This window comes from Panicum virgatum, chromosome 4K (assembly GCF_016808335.1).
Source record: "Panicum virgatum strain AP13 chromosome 4K, P.virgatum_v5, whole genome shotgun sequence".
Classification (NCBI taxonomy): Eukaryota; Viridiplantae; Streptophyta; class Magnoliopsida; order Poales; family Poaceae; genus Panicum; species Panicum virgatum.
The window spans coordinates 34571137-34594220 of NC_053139.1; the positions used below are offsets into that span (position 1 = coordinate 34571137).

The window sequence follows — 23084 nt, forward strand, 5'->3', positions numbered from 1 at the left end:
TTTGAGTCTACACGGCGGCAGGTATCCTACATGGAGGAAAGAGAACGTGCATAAAAAATCGAGCCAGCGACTCTTTCGTCGCTCGTCTCACACACACCACGATGCGCTAAATCGCCGGCCTCCTCGCCTTCTACCAGCTATTCTTCCGGCGATTTCGCTCGGATTCGGATCCGCTGCGCGCGCAGAGCTCTCTCCCCCCATCCCGCGGTGTGCAAATCCTCCCCTTTCTCCCGCGTCCACTGCGCGCGGAAATCCTTTCCCAATCTAGCTGCTCCCGCCCTCGACTCTTCCGATTTATTTCTAGAGCCCGCGAAACCAAGGTCTGTTCCTCTTCTCATCCTTCCTCTTCCCATCTCTCTTCCCCCGCTCTATTCATGTCCGTATGATTCATAGCCAGGTACGTGATTCAAAGATCTGAAATCCATTTGTCTCTTGTGGTGATGAGCGGCCGGACAAAGCGAGCGATGGCTTTTGGCGACTCTTCCTCAACGATGCAGTTAGCTGTTCAATTTTCTTTTGTGCCCTAAAATAATGATGTATGACTTGAGTTATGGTTATCAATCAGTGCATTATGTAGTAACGGATGGACATTTATTTTATTTTATTTCTATGTTTAAAATGTTTGGGTTGTACCCGTTACTTATCTTTAGTTGGTCATGATTCATGAAATGAAATGGCTTGGATCAAGATGTATGCAACCAGTTGGTTATGTTTAGTTGGTTATGAAGCCTCCACACGATGAGCCACAAAGATTTTTTAGATGAAAGATAATAAACCGGTCTCTGCAATCAAGGCTTTGATCGCATACAACCAACGAGATTCTACCCTGCAGCATATAAGCCGCACACCACATAAAGTGACACGATACAAGAGATTTAGATCACCCCAAAGAGACAACAAAAGGTCTAAAAAGATTCTAGTTATCAATTCTCTTGAAGATATTCCACCCAGCTTTGCTCAAAACGTCCATAGCTGTTATCTCCAAAGTCTTGCAGCCTCTTAGCAGTCGGAGTTTCTCTTCCTCTTTAGAAAGGAGCGCCCAACACCGTATCCAGTGTGTCCCTCTGAAGATCACCTGCATACAAGAATTAGTATTTGATTTATGAAATACCACGTCATTACGACACAACCACAATGCCCAACACAAGGCTGCAGTACCAATTAACACTTGATTTCTCAACTTAAAGGGGAAACTCTTGAGCCAAGAACCAAAGAGATTTGCAATACTACAAGGTGGTTGAATGCCAAAAGACATACTAACTATATTCCACATCAAGCGTGCCAGATGGCAACCAAAAAATAAGTGCTGAATAGTTTCATTATTACTACAAAAACAGCATTGCACACTTCCTTTCCATTTCCTCTTAAGAAGGTTATCTTTAGTTAGAATGACTCCTTGTTGTAGATACCAAAGAAAGACTTTTATCTTGAGTGGAAGCTTCACTTTCCAAGCAAAGCACTCGGCTGGCAACCCAGCCCCTTTCATTAGTTCCTTGCACATAGAGCTTACTGTAAACGTTTTGCTCAAGCACCAGGAGAAAGCATCCTTGTGTTTATCAAGCTGTATACATGTTACCTCTCCTACCAGTTTATGCCACAAATCCAAGTTACTCCCAGTTAAAGCTCTTCTAAAAGAAATCCCTATAGGAGTTGTACTTAGTACTTTGGCCACAGTGACATGCTTTTTCCTTACGATGTTATACAGGGATGGAAATTGTTTCATCAAAGGCTTATTTCCAATCCACAAGTCCTCCCAAAACCTAACCCGGTTGCCCTTATGTACAACAAACCGCCCCCTTTCCAAAAAATCCTTTTTAACTTCCATCAGCCCACTCCAAAATTGCGAGTCGCCCTTCCTCTTTTCCACTTGGGACAAAGTTTTATTTTTGAGGTATTTCTTCCTCAGCAAATCTTGCCACAGGCCTTCCTCATTTAAGAGTTTAAACAGCCACTTGCTCAACAAGCATTTGTTTTGCGTGTCCAAGTTTATAATCCCCAGCCCACCAACACTCTTTGGCTTACAGAGAATGCACCATTTGGCCAATCTATATTTTTTCTTATGTTCGTCACATTGCCAAAAAAATCTAGACCTGTAATAATCTATTTTCCTTAGAACACCTTTAGGTATTCTAAAGAAAGACAGCAAAAACATTGGTAAGCTAGAAAGCACTGAATTGATTAGCACTAATCTTCCTCCTGTCGACAACATCTTACCCTTCCAGCTGCTAAGTTTTTTCTGAAATCTTTCTTTGATGATTCCCCAATCCTTATTTGAAAGCTTGCGGTGGCTCATAGGAATGCCCAAGTACCTAAAAGGTACCACTCCTTCCTTGCACCCAAACAAAGCTACATACGCATCGACCTTTTTTTTGCCTCCCCGAAACAAAACAACTCACTTTTATGGAAGTTGATTTTTAGCCCAGATAATTTTTCAAAAGCATATAGTACTGTTTTCAGATTCTCAGCTTTATGTAAATTATCTTCCATAAAGAGGATTGTGTCATCCGCATATTGGAGGATTGAGAGCCCTCCTTCCACAAGGTTAGGTATTAAGCCTCTGAAGTGATCAAGCTTTGTAGACCTTTCAATTAGGACAGCCAGTATATCTGCCACCAAATTGAAGAGTACAGGAGAAAGAGGGTCTCCTTGTCTCAAACCTTTTTTAGTTTGAAAAAAGTGCCCCATGTCATCATTCACCTTAATGCTCACACTCCCTCCAGTGACAATTTTATCTACCCATGCACACCACCTCTCCGAGAAACCTTTCATTCGCAGCACTTGCTGCAAGAAAGACCAATTAACCTTATCATAAGCCTTCTCAAAGTCAATTTTAAGGATAATGCCACTCTGCTTTTTCCTTTGGAGTTCATGGATCGTTTCGTGCAGGACGACCACTCCTTCTAAAATGTAGCGACCCGGCAAAAAGCCGACTGAGATTGCCGAATTAATTTACTCGCTACCAAGGTTAATCTATTAGCCATCACTTTAGTAAAGATCTTGAAGCTCACATTTAGCACGCAAATAGGTCGATACTGCTGGATTTTCTTTACCTCCTTTTGTTTTGGGATCAAAGTTATTATCCCAAAGTTAAGGCTAAAAAGAGGGAGATCCCCAGAGTGAAAATCTCGGAACATGGCCATTAGATCATCCTTTATGAGACTCCAGAACACCTGGTAAAATTCAGCAGGAAACTCATCTGGCCCCAGAGCTTTGTTATGCTTCATTTGAAAGATGGCGTTGCGAACTTCTTTTTCAATGAAATCTGCAGTCAAGATGTCATTCTCCTGCTCAGTTACCTGAGGGATATCTTCCGTAATTGACTCTACCAAAGAAAATTTATTTTCTTGATGTTGTCCGAAGAGACCCTTATAGTATTTTGTTATATACTTCTTAAGGTTTTCATCTCCTTCAATTATTCCTTCATCTTGCTCTAGCCGAAAAATTCTAGTTTTTCTTCGCTTGCCATTAGCCACAAGCTGAAAGTACTTTGTATTATCATCTCCTTGTAATATCTACGTCGTTTTAGCTCTTTGGAACCATTTAAGCTCTTCCTGTCTAAGGAAGTGGGCCAAACGTTCCTTTATGCTTTGCTTTAGGTCGATTTCATGCTGGCTTAGCAGCTGGACCTCAGCCTTTTTATCAAGCTCATCAGCCCTTCGAAGTAGTTCTTGTTTCTCCTTTCTGTAAGCTCCTTTCATGTTCTTATCCCATCCCCTTAAATATTGCCTCAATCTTCTAATTTTATTTTGCCACCGCTGTAAGGGTGTACTCCCTTTATTCTCCTTTTTCCACACTTCCGAGACTAACTCAAAAAAATCATCACGTAGCAGCCAACCAAGCTCGAATTTAAATTGAGGCTGGGTTTGACTTTTACTCTTATTTTCCTCTCCCGAATTTAACAACAGTGGAGTGTGATCGGAAATCTCCCTACTCAAAGCGTTCACTGTTGCTAGAGGATATTTTTGCTCCCATTCAGTGCTGATAAGCACCCTGTCCAACTTTTCATAAGTTGGTGTTGGCAAAGAATTAGCCCAAGTGAATTTTCTTCCTGACATTTCAATCTCTCTCAGATCAAGACCATCAATAATGGCATTGAACAAGAAATGCCACTTATCGTCATATCTCTCATTATTTTTCTCACTCGCATTTCGGATGATATTAAAATCACCACCAATGCACAAAGGGAGATTTTCTTTGCTGCACGTATGTACTAATTCAGTTAGGAAGATCTCTTTATATTCTGGTTGATCTGCCCCATAGACAGCCACAAGCACCCATTTAAAATCATCTTTCTTATTTCTAAGTTTAAACTTTACATAAAACTCTCCTTCCTCTATGCTACCAAGATAAAAAACATCAAGATTTACCCCCAACAGAATTCCACCAGATCTCCCATGAGGTGCAGTCCAATGCCATAAAAAATTTCTCCCAGCACTAAATTTATCTAGTGTCGACTGTGAGAAATCCTTTTTGCTTGTTTCCAAAAGAGCAATAAAATCTAAATTTTGCTCCTTGGATGTATCCGCTAAGAACCTAGATTTAGCCAAGTCACTAAGACCTCTGCTATTCCAAAATATTCCCTTCATTTAATACTACTCTTAGAATAGTTAGACATCACAATCTTACAAGTCTTTTTCAAACGCGACTTAGCGCGGGACTTGTACTTTCTAGAGATAGTTTTTTCTGCACTACTTAGGTAGAAACTATCCACCTCAAACACTTCCTCCATCAGATCACTACATAAACACTTCAGCGCATCAACCTCCAAAGTCTCCAAATCTTCCTCTTCACTATCACTAACTGTCCCAAAAAGCTCACCCTCACCAAGTTCGGCCCCTACCCTCTCAGCATCTAAATCGAAAAGTTGTTGTAGATTTCTAATTCTATCGTTCTCACCCGAACCAAAATTGATTCCTAACTGCTGTAAATTGCTAGATGCAACATCAAAAAGCAAAGAAGAGCAAGGTTCTGTACGAGGCATACCTCCCGGGAGCTCGAGATTTTTCTTTGCTGCCCTCTCCTCAGCTCTGATCAAGGTGTGTTCATCTTTAGACTTTGACAACCTTGGACTGGAGCGGACATGCGGCATTGTCGCCTCCGGTATCATTGCTGCCCTTTCCATCCTCTTGTTGCTCTCCATTGAGTTCTCCGCATGGTTTTCTGTCAAATGCATCCCATCAGCTGTAGCACCCCCTTCCCCTTCCTCACCAAAGCCACTAAACCCCCCTAAAACTGCTGTTGGAAACACCTCTTCCCCCATCACTTTATCTGCGATCTCCTCCAAGACTCGATCAGCAGCTAAATCCATAATTTCCTCCGCTTTCTCTTTCAGGAACATTATGAATTCCTCCTCATTCATGTTCGACACTTTCTCTTTAAAGGTACTCAGGTCATTTGCATTGAAGCAAGTCTCTGAACCTGCAGCCTTCCCCTCCGATCCATCAATAGTACTAGAGTATTTGTGTCTCTTGGCCTCTCTCTCGAGCTCTTCTTTTCTGGGAGAAAACTCCCTGTCACCCTTCTCTCCCTTTCCTTCACCAGCCTCTTCCCCACTCCACTCAAAAACTACCTCTTCCCCGTTCTCATCCACTCCAATTTTTTCCACCTCAAAGCCCAATTCAAAGTAGTGATCCCCAACAACCACATCAAGGCTTGCTGGGATAAGCTTCGGATTAAGGACAGCCACAAAGATGCGTCCAAAATCACTCTTTCTAGTTGTCTCCATATCCACTATCTGCGTAGAACCAAGCATCGAGCCTACCGCCCATAGCTCCTAAAATTCCCTTAATTCCTTTCTAATGCCATAGACCCTTACCCATACCTTTGGTAGCAAATATCCAGTCTCCTTTTCATGCCACATATCAAACCGAATCCTTACCCCCGCAGGGATATCAACACCTTTAGCATCTGCCCCTCCAAATGCAGTTGCCCTTTGCAGTTCGATTTTGGATGGGAATTTAGTGATGAAAGAGTTATCTTCATGCTCACTAAGCTCCCACTGCCACTTTCCTGGGAAGATTCTCGCAAGTTGCCTTTGCACCTCCTCCTTATCAAGCTGCCCGCCCTCTACTGAAATCAGCGCCATCTTTGTATCCTTTCTAGCCCTCGGCAAGGGAGGGTGAGGAATATGATAGAAACCTAGACCGTGAACCGCATAGCCAACCGCATGCGCCACCGGCCTAGGCATCTTCAACACTGGACATCTAAAATTTACATGGTCTTTCCGATCACAAATAACACAATAAATTTCTGTTGTGCAGTTCGCTGCTAAGTGCCCTTTCTTGGTGCATCTTGCACACTTGATTCCTGCCCTCACGTCACCACCTTCAGCTTCATCGTTTCGTGCTGCATCTGTCATCTCCATGTCTTGCTTGCCTTGCTGATATTTCCCCATCTCATCCATCTTATCTTTGCTCTTAGTGCCCCCTTCCATGGATGACGAACAAGCCCCAGAGATCCTGTTCTTGTGCTGTTCCTGGGAGCTCTGCATCCCTTCACTGGAACCCCTCCCTCCATGGGTCCGGCCAGAATTCTTCTCTTGCCAACTCCGGTCCCTGAAGCCCCCAGCACCACCAAACTGAAAGTGGCCGCGGCCGCGCGCCATGAACCGGCCACCCCCTCGCCCGTTGTTTCCGATCCTCCCAGACTCCCTCGGAAAACCTCGCGCCTCCTCGAAACTTCTTCCTCCCTGGTACCTGCCTTGCCCTTCAAACCTTGGCCTATGTAGCTCAGGCCACTCCCTCCCCCCATGTTGACGCCCATCGCGCTCGGCATGGTCGCCGAAGCCATGAGACCTCTCCACGCCCTTCTGCCTACCAGCCATCGCCGCATTCAATGAGTCGCTCAACGCGCACGGGGACCCAGGAGATGTGAGAGTGGAAGAATGTGGCTTTGGGAAGCCGACGGGTCTCCCTGCTCTCATAAAGAGCAGCCCTAATGCCCTTGCACACTTGAAAGTCCTTTGGGCCCTCAATTGTCCCTGGTCGGCCCAACACTTAGGCCCAGCAAGTTGAACCATTATGCAATTTCGAAATTCAAATTCTGCATCTAGATCTGAAGCAGACTTCTTCTTCCCCGGCGACGGTGACTCCACGGCCACCGGTGTTCGCTGGGCGTCGCAAAACTCCTACAGACATTTTCTTGTTCCCTTTGCACCATGTGAACGGGAGTCTCTCACCACGATATCACCTAGTGATAACGGTGGGGAAGATCTCGCCGGCGGCAGAGGGCCTTTCCATGATTTACTTTTCCGATTGTGTGTTGATGCATCACGATTCGTCCTCGACGACACGTCAAGCTCGACTGTGGTGCTATGCACCTCCCATTCTGCATGCGTCGATGCAGCACCATCCCGTATGGGTGGAACCTGCGCCGCCATGCTCAACCGAGAGATTTTCTTAACTGAACTGCTCTCATCCTTCGCCTCTCCACCCGAGCTCGCGTCAGAGGTCGCCATGGAACTCGCGTCTCCAGCCAACGGCCAGAAGCGTGATCCATACCCGCCCTTTCTCAGCCCAGCCAGAGGGTCCGCCGACGAGCCAATGCTCGACCTTGCCTCGCCCCAGCTTTGACAGAGCTCTGAATCCTCATCTGAATCTGCAAAAACCGGCGAGCTTACCTGTTCGCCACCTTGTCTTACCTTCGTCGTTGCCGCCCACGGCCGCGGGGCAAGTGTAAGCCGCCGTCGTCTACCCGCGGCTGGGCTCCTGGTCCGCCCTTCCTCACTGCGCTCTCCCTCGACCCTCATGCCAACCACCAACCGCGTGGCTCTGGACTTGGAGTCTGCGGCAGTTGGGTCTTGGCGGCTTGTAAGCTTGGCCGAGATGGCACTATACTACTATAGCAATTCTGCTGCGAGACGAGATCGTCCAGCCACAAAGATAATGCATAATGTATCTACTTTCTCTTTCTGTGTATGGAACAATTAACAATACAAATAGCTAGCGATCTAGATAGGTTATTAAAGACTGCTGGCTATTTTGCTCATGAGGTGGACATCTCCTAGCTGGTGCAGTGCAGGTATTAAATGGGCGGCCAGCAACATGACCAATCGAGGCAGCGGCAAGGGAACAAGATATGCCTGCGTCAGGGAGGGCATTGGTTGGTCCGCACCGCACATGCCATGCATGGCGCCAGCACCAGTCAAATCTAGGCCATGTTTGATAAAACCATTAAAACTTTTGCACAAAAAGACGAATACATGCATGAAGTACTAAACGAAGTTTATTTGCAAAACCCTTTTAGGAATGGGTGTAATTTTTCGAGACGAATCTAATGAGCCAAGTTTCATCATTATTGGCTACAGTGATGCTACAGTAACCGCGCTCAATCATCCTCTAATCATGCGGTCAAAGACCTCATTAGCTAGAGCAACTGCTACAGTACCACAGTTGTGGAGGTAATTTTATAATTAGACTTTATTTAATACCACTAATTAATAGTCAAAACATCGTTTCTCTCTCATCAAAACTTTTCCACCCTTCATCCAAACACGGCCCTACTACGGTTGTCGGACCTGTCGACGTTTCTCTTGTCGTTGATGAACTGAAGCATTATTGCATCGCAGTAGCAGTAGCTCAAGTCCCTCTTCGGTACTGCACACGGCGTGTTCGAGTTCGGCATTAGTATCAGGTCGAGGCATTGAATTCCGGTACCATTATCTCCAATCATGTCTTCCATCTCCGATCCGTAGGTGTGGAAAACGTGCGTAGGATGAGCGTCTGGGTTGTCGGTGGCTGAATACGGCAAGTAGAGATGAGTGGAACTCCGATTAGAGATTTGGTCAGGAGCTAAATACGCTGATCTCCAATATTGCACGAGTGGTGAGCACGCATAAATTTTACTCAAGTTCAGACCTGTCCGAGAATAGCAGTCCTAGTCTACATCATGCTTGTTTGTATATTTTATAGTTATGTATGAATTAGAGAATACATCGGGAGAGAGCTCATGCTTCATCTCTAGAATCTCCGGAGTAAAAACCCCGCTTTCCTGCCTTGAGTCTCCTCTTTTACATCCAAGAGGAATTCCCACATCGTGGTGCATGTACACCAAAAATAAGTGAGGCGTTGCTTTACAGCTGACGCGCCTTTCTTGCACGCCGGCAACCTGTGCTGACTTCTGTTGGGGTAATTCAATGCGAGGCGCATGCACCCTATTTCCTCTTTGTTCATTGCACGCATATGCATGCATCTCTCTCCCTACTTTAGAGCAACCACAGTTAGGGGCGGGTTCCACAGCAGATGACAATAGTTAAGTTATAAGCCACAATGTATCCGGTCATCCAGTCCATAGCAGTGGGTCCCTCAATCTATCCAGCGCGGCCACTCGCGAGGCGTGCAGACGGACGAATGTACAGTAAAAGTAACATTTTTTATTGTCATCTGGCCAAGTCATAGCACTATAGTTGGTTTTTGCTATTTCTTCTCTATTGACTACCCTCACAATGTATCAGTCACCTAGCACAGATTATTTAATTCACTATAAACTACGTTTCCCCAACATTGTGGTTGCCCTTATATCATGTCTTGTCCCGGAGAGAATTTTTTGTCCTCTTTTATCCCGTGCAACCCGGGCTGCATGCATGTTTGCTTCATTAATTTTGATGGTTTATGTCTTGGGACATATAAGTGCATGGGTGTTATGATAAGATAGCAGGTGGTAGACTTGCATGCCCTTCCATACTGCGACGCACCACTTCGTTAACCATCAGTTTGAGGTTATTTGATAATGCCTGCTCCTATAACTGTCATAACTTTTCCTTAGTAGCAAAAGAATCTATTGCCTCCCGGAGTGCCGAGCTGCACCTCGAGACAGGGTTAGGTGAGCCCATCTTGCAGGCCACTCCCTTCGTGTGTCATGGCGTTCGAGCGCCTCCACAAATCATCTGCGCATGCAGCGGGCTCTCATTTTCTGTACGCCGACACGACAGGGGTGTTTGGAACCCAAGATCTAAAGTTTAGCCCTGGCATATCGGATGTTTCAATACCAATTAGAAGAACAAAATATAGGTTAATTATAAAACTAATTTCTAATTCACGAGATGAATCTTTTAGAGCAATTTCAACAGGACCTTCTAAACTTAAGATAAAGGCAAGTACATTGCTACACGTCAGATATCTCGTCTCATGCAATGCCATATAGGATTTTTGGTGATGTGGAGGAGAAAGAGCAAGGTGAGAGAAAGAGATTGTTGTTTCGCGAGACAACCACCTCATAAGCTAAATTTTAGGACTATAAGATAATTAGACCACTATTGTACAAGTTTTAGTTGTCTGCAACATACAACATTCCTTTTTTTTATTTATACAAATTAAGGAACTAAAGAGTTTCTATGAGACAACCTATAAGACAGCATATTGTATAAGTTGTCTAATAAGTCGTCTTAAAATTACGTATCATGCATGAGAATACATATTAGATGACACCAATGTACTTGCCCTAAATGGCTGTTTAGAGGGTTAAAAAAATAGACTTCAACATACCATCTACTAGACCCTATATTTTGGGGAAGCCTCCAAATCTCCTCCTCCATCCTCCAATCCTAGGGGTATCTAAGGAGCCCTCTATTATAATAGAGGTTAAAATTGAGGACTATTTCTGGAATTGCTCTTAAATCTTATTAATCCATGATTAGCACATGTTTACTATAGCATCATATGGATCAATTATGGATTATGAATTAGCCTAAATGTTATGCAGTTAATTTTATTATTAGTCTACATTTAATACTCTTAATTAATTAGTAACTAAACATTGGATGCGATAAAACTAAAGTTTAGCTGTGCTGGATCCGGACAGGGTAGATCGCGATGGCATGAAAATGGATCATGCGTGGACAGCGCGTGGTGCGTGCCTCCAGAAACTGTTGTTGTATCCCACGTGCCGGGACAAAAATCTAGTCGATCTCTAGCAGAAATCCGACGTAGGGAAAGACAACATAGGTCGCCCCCATTGCTCCCAAACAATTTGATGGGCGTGACCGCCGTACGCACAGAATGGCCTGTTCCAGCAGCACAAAGACGGACGCCTCTACCCTCTCCGAGAGGAGCCTCTCCCGGCAAGACCCCTGCCACGTCATGCCATACGCCAATGGTTACACCACCAGCGGCAGCATGACGACGAGGCCACAACAAATCGGATCCGCGCCGCCTCCTTCAATTCGATCGATCGATCGATCGATTCGGTGGAACGGAAATCCCGTTCTGAAAGTGACGGCGGACAAGTCCGAGTTCTCCGCCGGCGGGGGCCGCACGGCGAGGAGGCAGCTGCGGCGAAACGGCCTCTCCTCTCCTCGCCTCTCCTCTCCAATCCTCCATGCATAATAACACACCGCGCGGTGAATGAGACTTGAGAGGAGGATAGACGAGACGGAGCCAGAGCGACTGGTGGTGGCTCGAGCGGCTAGCTCCTCTCCCCTCCAGTCCGGTCCCGTCCGGCCGTCCGGGTCCGACCAATAATAGGTGACGCCGCCTCCCGTCGCCGGGCGCTGCATGTGAGCGGCGGCAATGGCAGATAACAGAGATTCGGCCATGGCCGTTCTTGGTAAGAACAGGAGAAGGAGCCTTTTTTTTTGTCATCAGCATTTGTCGATCCTTGGTGCAAACCCTTTTCTGTTTGTCGCTTTCTTGCCAATGATCTAATGAGCTGATCGTCGCTTGCTTGCTTGCTTGCTTTGCTTTCGCGCGTGGCGGTCGCAGGCTCGTCGGCTTGCCGGCGGCTCACCGTCGCGTCGCCGTGCGTGCAGAGGGCGCTCATCGACTGCGTCAATGCGGCGCTCCTCGTCGCGTACGTCTCCGCGCTGGCCACCGCCTGCGTCAGGCGGCGGCGGGCCAGCGGCGCCGGCCGGAGGAGCGGCGGCGCTCGCGGGTGGTGGCGGCGGGGGCTGGCCGTTGCCGTCTCCGCGTGCTGCGCCGCGGCCGCTGTCGGGTACGGCGTCGCCGGGTTCCGGGACGCCTCTTCGGGCGACGTCGCGGCGGCGGCGGTGGCTCCGTACTTCGCCAGGGCCCTGTTCTGGATCGCGCTGGCGGCCTCGCTGCACGTCCAGCCCAACAGGGCGGCGGCGGCCGTGGCCGCGCTCTGGTGGGCGCTCCCCTCGCTGCTCGTCACCGCGTACAATGCGGAGATCCTCATCGGCGGCGGCGCGCTCGACGCCGTGGAGGTGCTCGCGTGGCCGGTGAACCTCCTCCTGCTGCTCTGCGCGCTCGGCTCGGTGCCGCGCCGGCGCGACGGCGCCTCCGACGCCGCCGCCGGCGGCTTGTCGGAGCCTCTGATCGGCCAGGACGGCGACAAGGCCGCCGTGCCCACCTCGGAGCTGTACCGCGCTGGCCTGTTCCGCCAGCTCGCCTTCTCGTGGCTGAACCCGCTGCTCCGCCTCGGCCGCTCCAAGCCGCTGGACCTCGCCGACATCCCGCTCATCGCCGGCGAGGACACCGCGCAGCACGCCTCGCACAAGTTCGCCGAGGCCTGGAGCCGCCACGTGAACGACAAGGCCGGGGGCCGCCGGAGCGTGGGCAGTAACAGCCTCGCCCTCGTCCTGGCCAAGTGCTTCCTCGGCGAGATCCTGCTCACCGGCTTCTACGCCTTCCTGAGGACGCTGGCCATCGCGGTGGCACCCCTGATGCTCTTCGCGTTCGTGTGGTACAGCAACCAGGAGGAGAGAGACCTCCGGGTCGGCCTGGCCCTCGTCGGCTGCCTGCTGCTCATGAAGCTCGTCGAGTCGCTGTCGCAGCGGCACTGGTTCTTCGACTCGAGGCGGACCGGGATGCGCATCCGGTCGGCGCTGATGGCGGTCATCTTCCAGAAGCAGCTCAGGCTGTCCAGCCAGGGGAGGAAGAACCACTCCACCGGCGAGATCGTCAACTACATTGCGGTCGACGCGTACCGGCTCGGCGACGCCATCAGCTGGCTGCACATGGGGTGGAGCTCGCCACTGCAGCTGGTGTTCGCAGTCGCCACGCTCTTCTGGGCACTGAAGCTTGGGGCTCTTCCAGGTCTGGTCCCCCTGGTCATCTTCGGCTTCCTCAACGTGCCATTCGCCAAGATCTTGCAAGGGTACCAGTCCAAGTTCATGGTCGCACAGGACGAGAGGCTCCGGTCGACGTCCGAGATACTGAACAGCATGAAGATCATCAAGCTGCAGTCATGGGAGGAGAAGTTCCGGAACATGATCGGGTCACTCAGGGACAGGGAGTTCAAATGGCTGAGGGAGACCCAGATGAAGAAGGCCTACGGTGCGGTCATGTACTGGATGTCCCCGACAGTCGTCTCCGCGGTGATGTACACGGCGACGGCAATCATGGGGAGCGCGCCCCTGAATGCCAGCACTCTCTTCACGGTCTTGGCCACCCTGAGGGTAATGTCTGAGCCAGTGAGGTTCCTTCCTGAGATCCTCACAATGATGATCCAGTACAAGGTGTCGTTAGACCGTATCGAGAGGTTTCTTCTTGAAGATGAGATCAGAGAGGAGGATGTGAAGAGGGTGCCTTCAGATAACTCTGATATCAGAGTCCAGGTCCAAGATGGTAATTTCAGCTGGAACGCAAACAGAGCTGATCTGGCACTGAGGAATGTTAACCTTAGCATCAGCAGAGGAGAGAAGGTGGCTGTCTGCGGTCCAGTTGGCTCAGGGAAATCTTCATTGCTGTATGCATTGCTTGGGGAGATACCTAGAATATCAGGATCAGTAAGTAACACAGAAATGAAACTCTTTAATGCAGGCAAAAGATTGCAATAATTTTATAACTAAGAATAATGTTTTTTTTGCAGGTTGAGGTATTTGGCTCGGTGGCATATGTTTCACAGAACTCCTGGATACAGAGCGGGACTGTTCGCGATAATATACTCTTCGGGAAGCCTTTCAACAAGGAACTGTATGAGAAGGCAATCAAATCTTGTGCCCTGGACAAGGATATCGAAAATTTCGACCACGGAGACCTGACAGAGATTGGTCAGAGAGGACTGAACATGAGTGGAGGTCAGAAACAAAGGATTCAGCTGGCAAGAGCCGTCTACAATGATGCAGATGTTTATCTGCTGGATGACCCTTTCAGTGCAGTTGATGCACATACCGCTGCCATTCTTTTCTATGTAAGTTGCAGAGATCCACCTACATCTGTATCCGTAAAATGATTTGCTTTCTCCTTCAGACAATTCTAAGACAAACTTTCATGCAGGACTGTGTGATGGCAGCGCTTGCTGAGAAGACCGTTGTTCTTGTGACCCACCAAGTTGAATTTCTAACTGAAGCTAGTAGAATCCTGGTAAGTAGATATTCTGAACATAATTGTTCAGGACTTTTTTATATCAAAGATCCTTTGTGTCATAAACTGTCATTTATTCTACAGGTAATGGAAGGTGGTCAAGTTAGTCAGCAAGGAAAATATTCAGAACTACTGGAATCCGGGACAGCATTTGAGAAGCTGGTTTCAGCTCACCAGTCTTCGATCACAGCATTGGATACTAGTGCTAGCCAACAGAACCATGTTCAAGGGCAACTGGTGCCTGATGAAAACATAGTGCCAAGTGCACTGCAGGCTACAAGGCAGGCTAGCGACATCGAAGTCGCTGCGAAAGGTCCTTCAGCAACAATCCAGCTTACAGAAGAGGAGGAGAAGGGGGTCGGTGACCTGGGATGGAAGCCATACAAAGACTACATAAATGTTTCCCAGGGAGCTTTCCAATTCTCTGGCATGTGTACTTCTCAGGTGCTCTTCACATGCTTTCAGATTGCATCCACATATTGGTTGGCCGTGGCTGTTCAGATGGATAACATCAGTGCTGCACTTCTTGTGGGTGCCTATTCTGGTCTCTCTATCTTCAGTTGCTGCTTTGCCTATTTTCGAAGCTTGTTTGCAGCTAATCTTGGGCTTAAGGCCTCCAAGGCATTCTTCAGCGGGCTAATGGATTCCGTATTCAAGGCTCCCATGTCATTTTTTGACTCAACACCAGTGGGAAGAATTTTAACAAGGGTACGGATTTTATTTGATTTTATCTTGGTCTATGCAAACATGATCATGATTCTATCACTATGTTTTTTTTTAAAAAAAATACAAGTTGAAATGCAAGTTCTGGTCTGTGCAGGCATCTTCAGATTTAAGCATTCTGGACTTTGACATACCTTACTCCATGGCTTTTGTTACTACTGGTAGTATTGAGGTTGTTACAACAGTACTGGTCATGGGTACCGTAACTTGGGAAGTCTTGATTGTGGCAATTCCAGTTACAATCACCATGGTATATGTTCAGGTCAGTATACAACGCTGTAATAAATAACTCTAATTAGTTAAAATGAATGTATCTTGAGAGCTTTTGAGCTGACACATTGTTTTAAAATATGAAGAGGTACTACGTATCCTCAGCTAGAGAGCTAGTAAGAATAAATGGAACGACAAAGGCACCTGTCATGAACTATGCATCAGAGTCGATCCTTGGTGTGGTGACCATCAGGGCATTTGCAGCAACAGAGAGGTTCATCCACAGCAACATGGAGCTAATTGATACTGATGCGACTCTGTTCTTCCACACTGTTGCTGCACAAGAGTGGGTGCTTATAAGAGTGGAGGCACTGCAGTCCTTGACAATAATTACAGCAGCATTGTTCCTTGTTCTCGTTCCTCCAGGAGTAATTTCACCGGGTAGCTACATAACTGTTATGATTAGATCTTCTTCTAAATGGTATCTCTGGGTTGATTAAATGTTCCCAATATGAACTTATTTCAGGTTTTGCCGGACTTTGCCTCTCCTACGCTTTGACGCTGACTGCAGCACAGGTTTTCTTGACAAGGTTTTATTCGTACTTGGAAAACTACATCATCTCAGTTGAGCGAATCAAGCAGTATATGCACCTGCCAGAGGAGCCACCTGCCATTATACCACAAAATAGGCCTCCAGCTTCATGGCCACAGGAGGGAAGGATAGACCTTCAAGATTTGAAGGTAAAATAGTTGTAAATTTCTTTTCCACAGTCCTTCAAGTTTGAGAAATTGACTCACTGACTTGTACTTCATGAGCAGATAAGATACCGTCCAAATGCACCACTTGTCCTCAAAGGAATTACTTGTACTTTTGCTGCGGGGAACAAGATTGGGGTTGTAGGGAGGACAGGAAGTGGGAAATCAACACTTATCAGCTCATTGTTCCGTCTCGTTGATCCGGCAGGTGGGAGGATACTTATTGACAAGTTGGATATCTGCTCCATAGGCCTAAAGGATCTGAGAACTAAATTGAGTATTATCCCTCAAGAACCAACACTTTTCAGAGGAACTGTGCGCAACAATTTGGATCCCCTTGGCTTGCATTCCGACCAAGAGATATGGGAGGTCAGTAAAACTTTTCATGCCTGCAAAATTGTAGTGTGTGTACGAATGACAATAAAATCCATGCACAATACAGTCCTAATAAAACCATGTTAAATTAACCTTCTGTTACCATGTGCATTAGAAGCATATCTTTTCTACGGATTTGATCATGCTAACCTAAATTATGTTGCTATATGCCTGCATAAACAATAACAGATTCATGTATTTTGATTTACACTACTTACCATGAACATATCAGGCCTTAGATAAGTGTCAACTGAAGGCAGCAATTAGCAGCACCCCTGCTCTTCTTGATACAGAAGGTACGTGAAGTTAAAACTATACCACCAGAAAGCAGTATATACCTCATCAAGGAGAGATTGAACTCATTGCGTTTATTCTTGTTGGATAATTGCACAGTGAGTGATGATGGTGATAACTGGAGCTCTGGACAACGTCAGCTCTTCTGTCTCGGTAGAGTTCTGCTCCGCAGGAACAAAATTCTAGTTCTTGATGAGGCAACAGCATCCATTGACTCAGCAACAGATGCAATCCTTCAGAAAGTAATCAGGCAGCAGTTCTCAAGTTGCACGGTGATAACAATAGCTCACAGGGTTCCAACCGTGACAGACAGCGACAGGGTCCTGGTACTATCCTACGGTATGTGTATGTTACAGATGACATCAGTCATGTAGCATCTGCACAAAACTCCAATTAATTCTTCAGACTACCAGTAGATAGTAAACTATCAATGCCCCATACGATACAATTATAAGTACACTGCAAAGCTTATTCTATATGGACGACTCATAACTGTGATTTTTTTTCAATTGTGCAGGAAAGCTTCTAGAATATGAAACACCAGCAAAGCTGTTAGAAGACAAGCAATCAGCCTTTTCAAAACTAGTGGCTGAGTATTGGGCTAATACCAAACGGAATTCAACATGAACCTACCATTGTGGCAGGACATGATAAAAGATATCATCAATCCAATGAAGATACTGAAATAAACAGTTCCAGCCTCCCAGGGTTCTCAAATTGAATCTATAAGAAGACAAGGGATGTCCTCTTCATTATTTCATTCGTGGAGTTCTGGAAATAAATGCGAAATCAACACCAATTTAATTTTGGCAGGGAGTTAGGTTTAATGAACGGAGCTAACTCCAGCTGGATGATTGAGCTACTCTCAGTAAGCAGTTCAATATAGTGAGAGTCACCTGTGGTATTCATGGCAAAATGAAGTGGAGGATCCACTTCTAGCACGACGAATGACATTCTTCAGATATAAGATTTTTTGAATAAGAAGAAAAGGGATAGGATGTACAAAGACGTGTGTACCAGTAAAGTTTGTGCCCAAAATAAAAAAACAACATTTATTGTCATGTTGCTCGTGTACTCGGTATTGATAAACGTAAAGATGATGATGACTATATAGAGTGAGAAGGAAATGTTTCACAAATGACAGAAATGAGTAAGGGCAGTGCTGAGAAAAACTACATCTCCACTTTTTTGCATAACAGTGCTAGTAAGATGATTCCAAATAAATTGAAGTTACACAAATCAAGCTCCAAGATGAAGGAAAACTAAGACTTAAAAATGAGGTCCTAATTCACAGGCTCTACCCAACTTAATGTATAAGACTGTGCAGGTTATTCGAATTCAGGCCACATTTTGAGTACCGTAAGCTACCAAACTGCTAGATTGTGGAAATAGTTACTGCTTGGTCCAATCAAAGTATTATTGACTGTTGTCAGCTAAACTTTCTTGGAATACTTAATAGTTAACACCACACAGGTGAAGATAGTGAACCGACTTCATCCAATGTATTTGTGGCTGTCTCTGATGGAAATAACCTAAGCTAGACTTCAGCTCACACAAAGAAGGGTAACTTGAAATGTTCCATTACTGCCTGCATTGTTTAGGTCTTGGAGATGACCTTTGAACTCTCCTTTTTCTCGAATGCGCAGGAGAACTGCACATCAATATATTAAGAAGAAAAAGGGGAGAGATCCCTGGAGTGTTACAGATATGAAGGGTCTGTAACCCACCCTAAGAACAGGTTAGCTACTCTTACACTAGACCATTAACAAGACCAGTAACCTTTGAAGTTTAAGATACAAACACTAGGCTTATATGCCATCAATCTCCTCCTGAGCCTAGTGCTGAGTGATTTGCTCCAGCCCAATCCTCTTCCTCATCTCCAGGAACCTGCTCTTCCCTAGTGACTTGGTGAGAATGTCGGCTATGATATGCGGATACTTCGCAAAACTCACGTACCGGTATCGGATACCCGTACTCCACGGATACTCCCGGATACGTATCCCGTAAGTATCAGACTATTTAGATATTTTCAAATAATAAAAATAAATCGGATACTCGTGGGATACCTGTCCGATACCTTCAAACCCTAACAACACCACTCAATCGCTTCGTATAAAGGTCCTCCGTTCAGCTGTGCCACCCTCTCATCCCCACTCGCGCAGCCGCAGGCCCGCAGCAGCCTCGTACGGCTCCCTTGCTGTCACCACCGCTCGGCCACCCGCCCACGCCTCCTCCTGCTCCTTCCCTGCTGCTCATCGCTCCCTTGCCGTCATCGCCGCCCGGCCACCCGCCCGTGCCTCCTCCTGCTCCTTCCCCATCGCTCGTTGCTCCCTTGCCGTCACCTCCGCCCGCCCACCCGTTCGTGCCTCCTACTGCTCCAGCGGCTGCGCGGCCTGTCCAGACAGAGGCCCGCACATCTGTTAAAGCACTATTTAGGGTGGTGCTGCGCTGCTGGAGCTCGCCGCTGGCGGGCCACAACGGCCGCCGGAGCGCGCCTCTGGACAGCCCGCGCGGCCGCTAGAGAGGGAGAGGATGAGCCGCAGCCTCCGAAGAGAGAGGAGGAGCCGCGGCCGCCGGATTTGGCCGCTACACAGAGAAAGAGAGAGAGTGCCGGAGGTTGGGGAAGAAGATGACCCCATTCATGGAACAAACGATTTATGGGTAACGGGTAAATGAGATTTATAATACGTTATTTCCCCAATGGCACAGACCACATGTATGTCATGCGTCGCAGCAGCAGCATAGGCAGCAGCAGCACATGATATGAGTAAACAAACTAGACTAGTCAGCTACATTCAAGCCGTGAAGTGAAGTTGATCAGTGCAGTTAACAAATTCTGATCCCTAACACTAGAGATTGATTGCTTCATTCTTATATTGCAGTATAATAGTAATCTCAGATAATTAAATAACCAGAAAATATTAGAGACAATCTAAGTTATATGTATAGATCACATTGTGAATTTAGAACATAACTACCTAAGTCACTTGTCTAGATTACTGGAGCCATTATCACTAACACTAGAGACTGATTACTAACAAATTCTGATAATACAATGATCTTATATAATAAAATAATCAGGAAATATTACAAAGACACTCATGTCAATATACACCTTCATAGGGATCGATAACAACAGACTAAGATCGCTGGGAACACTGGTAGATGTAAAACCGGACATCTGGAGATGTACAACAATCTTTATATGAGCATTGGCCAATCCTTTGATCCCATTAGTAGAGTACATGATAACAGAAAAAATAACGTTTGTACTCTGCTCCACACCATCAGCAAGTAGGTATGTCAACTTCAACACCCCTAGGCTCGGCTGTTTGAAATAAAAAAGTATTAGGAAACTTATATATAAGTAACAAGAATAGTTTTTAGTACAAATATGCACCTGGTTTGCAACCCTTAAGCCAATCATAATTTTTTTTCCTTTTCTTGATGTGGATCCATTTACATACTTGACAGTTTCTCGAATATTCCCTATAGCTGAAGAAATGACACTCAAACCATCTTGGACAATTAAATTCAGCACATGAGCAGCGCACCGAATATGAAAGAGATTTCCATGCAAATGCAATGCTTTCTTTGACAACAGAAATTTCTTCACATCTCGAACCACAACATTGTTCACACTACAATTGTCTAGTGTAAACGAAAATATTTTTCTATCTAGATTGCAAGGATATAGCCTGCTGATGATTTCTTTCCCAATATGCTCACCCGTGTGGTAGGAATATCCAACTTTGGACTACCATACTTTCTTCTCTTTGATAACTGAATCTTAGGACAGACTCCAATGTGGTACTTCAAGTGGCTTGTCCCAGCTCTATTACTAGCAACAAAATCTTTCTTACAGTGCTTGCATATTGCTTTATAAGTACCATCATCTAGCATAGTTAGCTCAAACTCTTTCCAAACACTCGACCTCAGTTTTCTATTAGCATGCAAACTTTCTGCACTAACAGCTTCCTCTAAATTTGGTTGTATCAAACTAAACAAGTAATACAAAGACTTAATCAGTGGTGTATAGGAAAACCACTATATGCTAGGAACTGATATATAAGTGATTGCATAAAAAAGGCAGTTTTGTGTGAAAAAGAAGTCTTACTTCGGACAGATCCCTTCAGAGTATATGTTAAGTGAGCTATTTTCCCTCTCTAGTGTTCCATCAGAGCTTCCAACAGCCCCATGAGAGCCCATCCCATGAGTTTCCATTAAGCTATTGGAAAGAAATCACAAGGTCCATTACTTATGTGTCCGACAACCAAATCTTCAGTTTGTATGTGCAGGAAAATAATCATATCTGAGATTATGTCTAATAATCATATTCAACAAACAAATAAGGTAGAATATAAGATTATGTCTAAATATTTTACTCTAAACAAAAACATCATATCTGAGAGAACCATCTAATTAAACAAACAGATATCCAAGCATATTAGCATTTGCTGGTCTACTCCCTGCCGGTATTATGCAAGAAAAGTGTAAAAGCTAAGTAGCAAGAGAATCGGAAGGGGGGGAGGAATTTTCTCATACCTAGTAACGGGACAAGAAGCACAAGAGCCGCTCTGCAGAGTCCGTTGACTGACCTCTAGGCGGAGTTGGATGGGTTGCGGCCCTGTGTCGCCGCACAGATCGATGACTAAAATGGCAAAATCAAACCATAAGATGAAGAATCGAACCAGGATTCATTAGGGAAAGGAAGTGGAAGATGAAGAATCGAACCAGGATTCATTGGGGAAAGGAAGCGAAAGCAAACAAAACAAGAGAAAGAAGATGAGGAGAAGTCTGTACTGTCCGCAATTTAGGATTCGGCGCCAGCGTCGGCTCCGACCTCGACAGCAGCGGGAGAAGCCTCACGACTCGGCTCCGCCCTCGACAGCAGCAGGAGATCCCTCACGACTCGCCCATGGCGACGGCGACGGCGGCGGCAGGGGTTGCGAATCTGGATTTGTTCACGGGGAGGAACGGGTAACTGCGATACTACCCTACCCGTACCCTCTTAATCAATGGGTATATCCATCCCCTACCCGCTTGAAATGGGTACATCCATATCCTAACCGTTAGTAGCGGGTATGGTTACCCAGCGGCAAGGGGACGAGGATCCCGCTGCCGGCGTGGACCGAGGGGGCGATCAGCAAGATCGTCCTGTCGGCGGCGCCTGACTCGGAGGATTGCACCGTCGCCGCCGTTGCAGATTTCGAGTTCTGCAACGATCTTCGGCGCGGCAGTGTCTGCGTCTGCCGCCTCAGGCGGAGAGAGATCTCCCGCCCCTGGTGGCGCATCACCAAGACTTTCTACCTCGAGGACATTGCCATCTTCCAGGGGAAGCTGCATGCCGTCGACGGACAAGAGCAAGCCTACGTCTTCGAGGACGAGGAGCTCGACAAGATGCGTGCCTGGGCGCTGTTTCACCGCGATCAGGTCGCTCGGTTCTCCGTTCATAACAAGTATTACCTGGTTGCCTGCCATGGGAGGCTACTCATGGTTTGCAGGAGCTTCGGGACGAACCGTGTCCCCGGTGGCGGGTACCACACAGTTGGATTCAAAGTCTCTCAACTGTCCGAGCACAGCTACGGGAGGACCACCCCTCCGCCGCCGGCGCCGGTCAAGAGTTTCGACGGGCACGCACTCTTCGTCGGCGCCGCATGCTGCGGAGCTTTCGCCATCACGGATGGAGTCAGCAAGATCAGGGAGGGCCAGATCTGCTACGTCGACGACGAGACTAACACAAGGGTCATCGTCCTTGGCGATGGGGGACCAAGCCCGCCGCCGCTGCTCCAATCCTACGACGTGCGCACCGACTGCTTCCGTAGGTACCAGCCCCAGCGTCCGATGGGGCCGTGGCGATGCGTCACGGTGCAGCGCCTTCTGCACAGAGAGGCCCTGCCGCCGCCACCGGCAACGGAGTGGGGAGAGACGCTGCTGCTGTGGGAAGTGATGAGCAGCCTCGGAGCGAGCCGGGCGCCGTGCTACCTGAAAAGATCGTTGTCGCAGGAACAACCTGACATCCGTGCTATGTTCGTGGACGTGACTGTCTACGACCAGCGCTGGTCCTTCACCCAGAGCGGCAGATCACTGCAGGAGGCGCAGCAGGCGGTAGCAAGCAAAGCCGTCAGCTTCTTGCGCAGCCGATTCCGCAGCGTGCTGTGAGGGACCGAAACTGGCGACCAGAGGGGGGTGAATGGGAGCCGATCAAAATTTCTTTCGAAATCTGAAACGTCAGCCTATGTCCCAAAATCACCGCAAGCCCTCGAACCTAGGTTAGCGAGAATAGCTATAGACAAGCTATCTCGAAGCAAAAGACATAGTTCGCAGCGCGGAAGCAAAGGCGAGAGAAACTTCACAAATCGCAGCCCAGCACACACAGACCGGTCTGACCGGTCGGACAGTTCAAATTCAGACTGACCGGTCTCTCCCACCGGTCTGACCGGTCTCGTCCAGAAAACCCGCAAACAA

The 23084-nt window shown here is 47.1% G+C and overlaps 1 protein-coding gene and 2 long non-coding RNA genes across 4 annotated transcripts; 2 read left to right on the plus strand and 1 right to left on the minus strand.

The window, feature by feature from the left end:
* Positions 1-687, plus strand: LOC120704863. The gene is made up of 2 exons (XR_005687713.1): positions 1-320; positions 398-687. It is a non-coding gene; the product is annotated as an uncharacterized LOC120704863 (long non-coding RNA).
* A 10515-nt stretch (positions 688-11202) lies between these two features.
* On the plus strand, positions 11203-17763 carry LOC120704864 (ABC transporter C family member 8-like). The gene is made up of 12 exons (XM_039989399.1): positions 11203-11541; positions 11697-13681; positions 13765-14085; positions 14172-14258; positions 14343-14966; positions 15079-15243; positions 15338-15632; positions 15718-15932; positions 16011-16316; positions 16555-16618; positions 16716-16955; positions 17134-17763. Exons 1-12 carry the CDS (start codon positions 11505-11507, stop codon positions 17241-17243), a joined length of 4449 nt encoding a protein of 1482 aa, XP_039845333.1. The 5' UTR covers positions 11203-11504; the 3' UTR covers positions 17244-17763.
* A 1861-nt stretch (positions 17764-19624) lies between these two features.
* Positions 19625-21652, minus strand: LOC120704865. Of its 2 annotated transcripts, XR_005687715.1 has the most exons (5): positions 21420-21652; positions 21162-21267; positions 20734-20844; positions 20017-20616; positions 19625-19944 (listed from the first exon to the last, which is right to left on the minus strand). It is a non-coding gene; the product is annotated as an uncharacterized LOC120704865 (long non-coding RNA). The 2 variants fall into 2 exon arrangements; XR_005687714.1 differs by having other exon boundaries at positions 20017-20844; positions 21420-21647.
* Between the last annotated feature and the right edge of the window lie 1432 nt (positions 21653-23084).